General features: G+C 35.7%; 1 protein-coding gene across 1 annotated transcript; it reads right to left on the minus strand.

Annotated features, from left to right (window-relative positions):
- Positions 1-1081: 1081 nt before the first annotated feature.
- Positions 1082-9201, minus strand: LOC145605584 (disease resistance protein RPM1-like). The gene is made up of 5 exons (XM_081661653.1): positions 8935-9201; positions 7415-7489; positions 5281-6200; positions 1844-3880; positions 1082-1364 (listed from the first exon to the last, which is right to left on the minus strand). Exons 3-4 carry the CDS (start codon positions 6144-6146, stop codon positions 1870-1872), a joined length of 2877 nt encoding a protein of 958 aa, XP_081517779.1. The 5' UTR covers positions 6147-6200; positions 7415-7489; positions 8935-9201; the 3' UTR covers positions 1082-1364; positions 1844-1869.
- Positions 9202-10363: the final 1162 nt, after the last annotated feature.

Here is a 10363-nt window from a genome sequence, read left to right on the forward strand (position 1 = left end):
ATCATGTTGGTGGTAGGCCGGATCACTATGGTTAATGGTAGGAGGGGGTTAGAATCTATCATATACGTTTACTCGTTTAAGAAGAAACAATGGAGATTATTAGATTTCGATGTTGCTGTGAAAGGATCATCACTAACATCTACTGATATTAACTATGAACCTAATGGTTATCATTTTAGATCATGTGCTAAAATACAGGAGGCAGTTCAATTAAATGAGAAATTGCATTGGATTGTTGGTCCTCGCTGCTCTGGTAATATTTATTTCGTACTTACATTTGATTTGGTTGATGAAGTATTTGAGAGAACAGACAATCTGACGCAGAAGATCAGGAAAGGAAGCAGGGGAAGAGTATATGCATGTGTTGGAATCACAAGACGCAACAAGTTATGTGTTTGCCAAACTATTAAGTATCATAAGACTCCAACATGTGTTGAAGTTTGGATGTTGGAGGGGTATGACAACCAAGGACGACAAGAGTCGTGGAAGAGACTGTTTAGGCATAGAGGAGACTGGCAGTATCTGGGAGACGAACATCGGTTGCTTAAGATTACTGCTCATGCTAGGGTTATGATCATGGAAAAGAAGAGAACCAATATGGATTTTATGCTTATTCTTGATGCAACTCAAAATACATTGAAATATGTTCAAGTCAATAATAAATATACTGCACCACACAAAAGAGGTGATGATTTTGTCAATTCCATCAGCTATGTTGAAACTCTGATTTCACCTAATTCATTATTTGAATTAGACAATTAGGGTTTGATGATCTTGAATTTAAAACTGTCAATTAGAAGCATATAATCAAGAACGTTGTATTGCATGAGATGAGTCAATAAATGTAACCTGCATCTTAAAATTCATTCAGTGATTTAAATAATTGTTGTACCTTTTGCAAAGTTTTCTTCTTTATGTTAGCTAGTACAGTAATTCTTATGGAAGGCATCCAGAGATCTACACCGGACCGTTGGCTGATCTGCATTTTAGAAGTACAAATGCAATGTTTAATACTAGAGAGCCAGCCCCAGCAAATTCCGAAAGCAATAATCCAAGTAGCAATAAACTGTATTTCCAGTGCTCGAGTTTGTATGGTAAGAACATTTTGAATCAAAAGTTAAATATTTTTTTTCCACACACAACTTGAGGTAAATTCTACTGTTGGCAAAGTTTGAGAAGATTCAAATGCTGGTACAAGAAATACAAGGAAGAATAAAATGCAAAACAAATGAGATTTACAATTCAGAGGTACACTACTGGATCAAGTATAAACAGAAACATATAACTGATACCATTTAACAACGCTGGCTGTTGCTCTTATGCCAAGGGAAAGCATCCTTTATCAGAATATCAGCATTGACTGCCTGCATATGAAAACAAGTATGAGCATGTTAAATTCCAATTTTATAGAAGCTCCTGTGGCACTAACACCCGAAAGTATGCATGAAGATGCAGGTTTACACACACATACACAAACACTGATATCAGTATATCACCCTCACACACCGTAAGAAAGAAAGGCTGCACACTCACGCACACACGTATGGGGGGAGCTGGTTCTTAATAAATCAAGAATGGAGAAAACAAAAAAGCACAAAATGCGAGGATACAGTTCTAGCAGGATATATGTCTAATAAGAAGACTACAGTTCTGGCAGGAGCCAGGATATATGTCTAAAACTCTAAATAAGAAGACACAATTAGTGAATGAGCTAGATTTTACCTGTAGACATTATTTACATAATTTACGAGGTATTCAGAAATTAAACAGTCAGACGGGTTGCACTGAAGTTTCAATTCAAGTATGTTGCTAGTTATAATTAAATAGAATTAGACTTTAATACCTGCATTCTGCTTCTGCATGACTTGATCATTGGAGGGAAAAAGTTTGCCAATTTCCTTGGTCATCTCTCTTCTGAAGTAAGACATTAGGCACATGCTTGACTATGAAATGATATTTCCCATTGCGTTGAAGGCTATCAGCAAAATCACGTGGCATATTAAATAAATTGAGTGTTTCTAGCTTCGAGAGATGCTTGATTCCCAGTGGCACCTGAAGTTTTGGGCTTTCACCGATAGCCATTAGCTGAAGAAGTGGCAGCGCACCTTTGCATATAGATAAGGACTTAAGGTTACGTAGATCAAGAAGATGCAATATCTTAAGCTTCTTGAACCCTCCATTTACAAATATTAAGTTGTCACCATTATATGCTTCTAACATTTGAAGTTCCACTAGATTTGGCAATGTTTCTAAAAGAGGAAGAGGGTCAACTTCTAAACGTGACCACCTTAGGCGGATTTTCACTAGACTATGAAGCTCTAAGATCCAGCCAGTGCAACAAGACTTCAAGGGTCCATTCAGGTAGAGGCATTTTAGTGTCAACTGAGGCGATTGAAAATGATCTAGATCAATGAATTCACTCAAGTTTTTCGAGTATACACTGAATGTCTGAAGGCATTTCATCTCTTCAATTGCTGCACAAAGATCTTTCCCGTCTTCAAACTTGAGCTCCGTGATTCCTAGTCTTCTCAATTGCCTCAGATTTCTTAGCTCCTTGACCACCATACTTCTATGCCCCACATCAACAAATGCCAGCTTCTGCAATTCCCCACATTTCTCCAAAGCTTTTTCTGGTAATTTCACTCCTGTCAATTTCTGGGTGTGGAGGCTATAAGCAGGATCATACTTATAGCAATATGCAAGTAGATGGCGTAGCTTGTGGAGTTTGTTAAGATCAGAAGGAAGCTCAGAAATTACTGTTTGTTTCAAATCCAATGTTTGGAGATATTGAAGCTTACCTAAGGAGCTTGGAAGTCTACTCACTTGCGTATTTCTCAAGCATAAATAATGCAAGTTAAGTAGCTCCCCCACTTCGTTAGGAAGATTATATATGAGAGCATTACTGAAGTCGAGAACTTTCAATAGAAGAAAGTTTTTCGAAAATAAATTTGTTGACACCGCAGGCTGTACATACATTTTTGCATAAAGAAGAGACCGAATGCTGGACTTGGTTTTGGTAATATTCTGCATGACTTGATGATCTGCATCATGAAAGCTATGGTCCATGTGAATGGACAAGCGGCGAGGCTTTACAAATTCTTCAGTACTAGTGGAATTATTCTTCTCTGAAAGAGTTTGACAAAATCCCAACTCTGTTATCTTGGAAAGGATAATCTCATGCAATATTATGGGGACTTGTAAGTTTTTAGATCTTCCAGTAGCATCAGTGCATTCTTTAACCAAATTCAAGTCAACAAGTTGTTTTATGTACTTTTCTGCAAGTTCTTCTGGTGTTATGTTGGAAGATCCTCCATTTCCTCCTTCAACAATGATAAAACCTTCTGCTATCCATAATCGAATGATTCTCGCCTGCCCAATGAGACAACCTTCTGGAAATAGACCAAAGTACAAAAAGCAAGGCTTCAGGTAATGAGGCAAATCATGATAGCTGCTGCGGATTAAGTGTTTGTAAATTCCCGGATGATCTTGTCGTAGGCAAAACCCAGGGCTTTCACTCTTCTTCTTCCATACTTCCAAGTTATCTAACTTGGTAGATAGAAAACGCCCCATTTCCGAAATAATGAGTGGCATTCCTTCACATCTTTTGACGATCTCCTGTGCTCGGCCATCCAAAAATGGACAGCTATTTCCTTGATTGTTTCTGAATGCCCTCTTGCAAAACAGCTTCCATGCTTCCGCTGATGGTAAGGGCTTGAGTTTGTATAGACCCTGATTAGACCCTTCAGCCCATGTACGGGCCACATTCTCATAGCGTGTGGTGATTAGTATTTTGCTAGCTTTATTATCATAGAATGGTAATGCCATTTTGACATAAGTGGCCAACTCTTCATCTTGGACGTCATCAAAAACAACCAAGTACCTAAGAGAAAAAATTTCAAAGAGAAATTTTACTTGTAATTTTAGATAGTCTTTCAAGGTTTAAACAATAATGCACATGTTGCCACTCTTGTCGGGCTTGCCTAGTCTAAAGACAAATGGTAGGTCAGTTCACGATTTTACATAAATGAGTTGGTAACTAAGAGTTTGTTTGGTATCATTGTCAGTTTGCATTAGTTGGAGACCCGCAACCCGAGCTCTGATACCATGTTAAATTTTTGAGATAATATGAAATGGGCCTGGGCAATGAGTTTGGTCCACAAACAAGGCTTAGGATTTTCCATAAAAAATCAATTGGCACTAGTATGACCGTAAGAGTATCTCCTCTACCTTATAAAGTGGAACCATCTCTTTTCTTTCTCCCATGTAGGACACTCACAAGTGGGCTATAATGGGTTACAACACTTATACTAATCATGTTGATTTTGAAAAGTGACAACCAAATTGTGGAACTAATTTCCATATTTTTGTAATTATTTTTTATTTTTCCAAAAAAATGGAAACTGAAAATAAAAACCAATAACAAACAAGCCCTGAATTAATGGTTTTACTTTCCATGTCTAACATTAGGTAACCTTCTAAAGGCACCAATAGATTGATACAATATATTTTACTTTTATAACTAACCTTCATTTTATTTATTTATTTATTTATTTAATTTTTTTTTATGTGCTCGGTAAACTTTAAGGTAATTTTTCCTACACGATTCTACTTTGTTTTATTTTTATGAACACATTTTACCATCTCACATTCTCAATTTCTCAACCCTTTTCCCCATAATATTTACACCTTTCCACTATATCTTTCCTATTTTATTTACCATTTAATTATACCCATCTATTATTTTACTACCACTATAGTACTATACCTTATCATTACACCCAATCAGTTTTTCTTGAAACAAGAGTCTACAATAAGTGGGTACACGCAGAAAAATAGAAAAAAAAAAATACTCTATTGTTTTTTTTTTTTTATATATTATTATTATCTATTTGCATCACTTGCTACTTTTGGGTATTTTTAATTTTTTACATCACTTCCATAATTTGTAACTCTATACCATATTATATCAATTCTATTTCGGTTTCAAAAAAAATAAAATATTAATTCTATTTCTTTTTTAAAAACCCACTCAAAATATTTCATCATTTCCTGTCTTACATAGTCCTACTTAAATGATGTAAAAAACCTACACTCTATGACATGCATTCATGGACCATGGAGCAAACAAAAAGGGGTTGAGTATTGTATATATGCTATAATAATGTTGAAAGCCAGCAAGATTTGATTCCGAAAGTAAAATATTGTGGCAAATTTTTTCAAAGGTAAGTACTTAGAAAAGTAACAAAAACATGTAACTAGAGAGTCTCAAGTATAAAGTACCTCTTCTCCGACAAAAACTTTTTTAATCGACACAGCAAGGATCTTTCTTCCATGGAGTTAATTCCTTCAAGAATAGGGTAAATTGTTGAGTTGCTTGCATCACTGTCATAACAACTGCTTTCCCCAAATTGCTCAATCTCACTAGGGGATTCATAGAACTGCTTTAACATGCTCCTTAGTATGCCAACATGGTTGTATGGTCGGGATACAGGGACCCATGCACGAATGGGAAAGTAGTCTCTCACCAGTTCATCATTATAAACACTACCAACAACTGTTGTCTTTCCAAGGCCTCTCATACCAGTCACTGCTATTGTAGAGATTCTTGAATCCTCAAACTCCTGCAAACCTAGCAAACCAATTAAATCTTCTTTAGCAGTCTCAGCACCCACCAATTCAGATTCCTCAATCATACCCACGGAAAGTATTGTTGATTGATGTGTACTGCCTTCAAAGTTACAAAAATGTCCGGCTTGCTGGATGACACTATCGAACCTATAGTTTGTCTTCCTCTGACCAATATCAACTGCCTTTTTGCGCAAGGACTCAATGGTTTTGGCAATTGTTCGTTTGTTAAGTGGCACGATCTTCTTGACCTTACCAAAAAATTCATTTCCTTTTGATAATAGATTATATTCCTCAATGACATCTTCTATTTCATGAGCCAACGTTCTTACTTGTCTCACCCACTCTTTCACTGAGTCATCTTCATCTGCTCTCTCTTCTGCATTCTTAAGTAAAAGTTTGATGCTGCTCAGCTCATCATGTATAGCAGCTACTTCACCTCGCAGACCATAGATTAAAGACACCTCTGCATGTATCAGTGGATACAATAATCCAATAGCAGAAGAAACTACCTCTGCCATTCTTGTTCAGCAAAGATCTGGGCGTAATTGGAGACTTGTAGTGAACATCTTCATCTGAATACACAAGAATCATGCCAAAACATAAGAAATTGTACCAAGCTATTATATAATCTACTGTTTGCAAGGAATAGTCACTGTGATAGAGCTATGCCTATTGTAAATTTGTAATGAACCAAACTAGGGGGGAGGGCCTTATAGGTATTCCAATATAATTCTACTAGGAGTATCTTGTGGGGCAAGATAGATAGAGAAAGATGTCTATAATAGAGCTAGTTAAAGAGAGAAAGAACCATGCTAAACACTGTTAAAGAGTGGAAATCCTTTGGAGTTTGGAGAGCTCCAAACTCTCGATTGTTGGCTAGGGAGTGAACAAGCCTCTCAGAAGTTTGTACTATCTAATTTCCAGATTTTTAATGCAAAATTCATATTCTTCTTCCCATAAATTTCTGCACAAATTTCTAGTTTATAGTAGTTACTTTAAACTAGCAATATTGTGTCACCTAATCTTAATGGAGCGAGGCAATGTACTTAGTGCTTGTTTGGTATGAATATTGGATAGGATATGGAATGGAAACAAATAAGAAGGAGAAACATTTGCTACCATTATTTGTCATTTGGTATGCAAATGGAAATAAATCCCTTGTATAAAAAATGAGGATTAAGGAGGAAAACTTTTTATTACCATAGGTAGGGAAAAGTATGACAAATGGAGAGTAATAGTTACCACTAAGAAATAGAGTGTATTACCTATTCACCACACCTCTCATGCCAAAAAAATTGGTAATGGAAATGGACAAATGGTTAACTGATTCCATTACCACTGCACAAAAACACTATACCAAACATGCTCTTATGTCTTAATCTTGATCTACACTTTATTTTTCCTCCAGTCGAGCATTATTATTTTGAGACAGGGATATCTAGAACTAACCATTTTGCAAAAGATTTCTGGTGTAACAAAATAATACCATGAACTAATTCATAAGCCCTTGGTTTCCTAAATTCCAAATGAAGGGTGAAAAGGACAAGGTGATATTACGTGGCCTCGAACTAAGAAATCAATTTGTAGAAACAGACCAAATTATCCAATTACGCAACTCGTTATTTCCTAACACATTAATAATCATCAAATATTCACATTGACAAAGAGAGGTCCTCTTACTAGGTGGTTTTGCAATGCATTCAAAGCAAAGAGAAGTCAACATAGAGGCAGATGATTAAGCAAAAGAAAATATACAAAGGAAATAAGTGAGTAGAGTGAATGGTACCACTAACTGTCCATGTTTGTTTCGTTGACTCTGTTTGCTTTTTCACACCAAAGCCAAGTACATTCTTTTCCCTAGCTGATCAAAAGAAAAAAAAATTGAATTAAAATAAAATACAGTGATTACAGTTGCATCAGGAATAAACATACATGTGAACAGTTTAAATTGAGACCATACCAAAATAAGCACATGAATCCACACACCTCAATAATAGGAGATGCGCTAGACAAAGAAACACGTGATATGTGCTAGACTATACCTCTATATTATGGTTTGATATATCCCGTATGAATGAAGACCAAATATAGACAATGTTTGTAAGAAAAGAACTTTTTTTTTGTGAAACTTCTGAATATAAACAATGGTAGTGCTTATATAAGCAAGAAATGGTGCCTACAAAGTCTTAGCGACTTTGTCAAATATAAGCAGTCAAGTATTGTATATTGGCAGAAACCAAAAGGAAATTTTCAACAAATTTCGCAGAAGACAAAAACTATGACAGGGAGGCACTATGCAGCAAGTGGTTTTTAGTAAATGCATAAGCTTTATGTGGTATGTGGTCCTATTGACTTGTATGAAAGTCAATTTAAAATTTTTACAAGTTTACATGCATATCATTCTCTTTAATGGCTGACAATAATTCTATTATATAAGTATGTATACTGTCCAGCCTTTATGAGTCCTATGTTCCGCACTACTACTTAGATAAAATTATTAGGCTAAATTTGGTTCCGCACAAAAATAGTAGACCAATTGAGAATTAAGAATTAATGATGGATTATTACGTGGAACAAATAAGATAGGAAGTCAACCGCCAAAAAGGAATATGACAACATAGCTTTGAGATGACCTTCAAACATAGAATTCACTTGATTCTAGAGGGCTCCTTCAATCCAAGTCACATGTATCTTTTCCAAGAGGTATTATTATACTATAGCAAATAGCAAGTTGAGATTTTCTTTCAAGGAGAACTATTCGTGATAGTATATAAAATGTGAAAGGGTATTTTGAATTCCTTTGTCCCTAAATAAAACTTCCTTTGTTTTTAAACTTGCAACACACCATTTTGACATGTTATTTGAGGGAGTGATTAGATATACTAGGTAAACAGACGAATTAAACTATAAAATTTAAACTGTAGCAGCTTATCACTTTCTTATAATTGGCGGTAAAATTTTGTCAATTGATTTGTCCATTTACCTAGTCTAATATCTTCCTTAAAGTGCGTACCAATGTGGTGTGTTGCAAGAATATAAAAACGGAGGAAGTAGGTCACATTTCTATATTAAGTCATTCTAAGATAATACACCACTTTCTAGATTTATTAAGTTAAATACCAACTTTTTTCATGATAGTTTTGACTTAGATGACCCCCAAACAACAATGTGTGTGTGTGTGTGTGTGAGAGAGATTGTATATATAAATGATTTTTCATTAAGAACAATGACCATTAATTAGAGAATGCAACTTGCAGGCAAACCAACATGTTACCAAGGGCTAAGAAAGAAGGATAATAAACATACCTTTAATTAGCTTTAAGGGTTTAATGTTTTTATGAATGTGTTGTACGGTACCAAAAATGCATTTATGTTCCATCATTGACAGCCTTGTAATGAGCTTAAAACATTATCATCTGATACCACATTAAGTCACATTCATGATTCATCACCAACCCAATGGGGTTATCACAAGGAAAATTTGTCTAGAAGGGACATATAAGTTCACTATTTTGTCTGGAAGGACCTTATATGTTAAAAGTGGTCTAAAAGGACCTTATAAGTTTATTTTGTTGTTTTAAGGGACTTAGAGGCCGGAATCCAGCAATAATTGACTTTTTTCTCCGACATTGACCTCTCACATGACCTTAAAAAATAACCTCCTTTTCTTTTTTTTCCACGATTTCCTTCCAATTCCTCCTCTCTCTTCTAATCCCCACATAACACAAATCAAAATAAGGGAATTTGAGGGAAATCATTGAAAAAAAGAAAAGGGGGTCATTTTTTAAGGTCATATGAGAGGTCAACTTCGAAGAAGAAAGTCAATTATTGCCGGATTCCGACCTCGAGGTTCCCTCTGAACAACAAAATAAAATTATAAGGTCCTTTTAGACTACTTTAAACATATAAGGTCCTTTTAAACAAAATAGTGAACATATATGTCTCTTGCAGACAAATTTTCCGTATCACAAACACATCCGTCATTTTTGTGTTTATTGGGTTGGGTATTGATAGTTGATTGCGTTGCCTTTAATCTTGGCCAGGTGTTGCTGTTTACTAACGTAAGAGTCCTGCATGACCAGAAATTAATTATTTCGACAAGCAGGTAAAGCAAGATGAAATCAAGGGCCACACAGACAAACAAACATGCCTCTGTAATCTTTTAAGGTATGAGTTGCATTTCACTAAGAATGCATATCTTGGCATCCTTGTCTAGCCTTTTAATGGACTTGAACTTGAGGTGCCTGCCACAACAAGAGGTCAAATTGTCACCAAATATGATATTATCAGCAAAAACTCAAAAGCAGAGCTCAAAAGTTAAAGCTTCTATGACTCATAGATGGAACCTCAGGCAATTGAAGATATAAACAGTTAGTTCCACTCGACAACAAAACAGCACATAACCCAATGTTGGCAGGGGCTACCACCAAATGATAACGGCTCAGAATTCCTTCAATGTATGCATATACGATTGGCAAAATTTAACTACCCAAGCCTTGATCAGCAAAAAGAGAAGTGGTGCTGGAGGGTCAGAATATCAATGTGAATACATGCATATAACTGGAAGTTCTGCAACCAGTAAATGCATGAGTGGGACTTGAGAGTGAAAGCATTAAGGTTCTTCACGGGTACAGAAAACTATAATATCTTATTTCAGAAAACTATGCAACTAACTCAACTGAGGATCAATGCATATCTGAAAGATGAAGCTAAATCTACTTGGTCTTCCAGCATT

This window comes from Chenopodium album, chromosome 22 (genome assembly GCF_948465745.1).
Source record: "Chenopodium album chromosome 22, dcCheAlbu1.1, whole genome shotgun sequence".
Taxonomy (NCBI): domain Eukaryota; kingdom Viridiplantae; phylum Streptophyta; class Magnoliopsida; order Caryophyllales; family Amaranthaceae; genus Chenopodium; species Chenopodium album.

Excerpts from the sequence above, each read along its gene's own strand:
- LOC145605584 (XM_081661653.1), bottom strand. The coding sequence starts at position 6,146 with ATGGCAGAGGTAGTTTCTTCTGCTATTGGATTATTGTATCCACTGATA. Across the intron at positions 3,881-5,280 it reads AAGTTTTTGTCGGAGAAGAG|GTACTTGGTTGTTTTTGATG; the intron begins GTACTTTATACT and ends TTTTTCTCTTAG.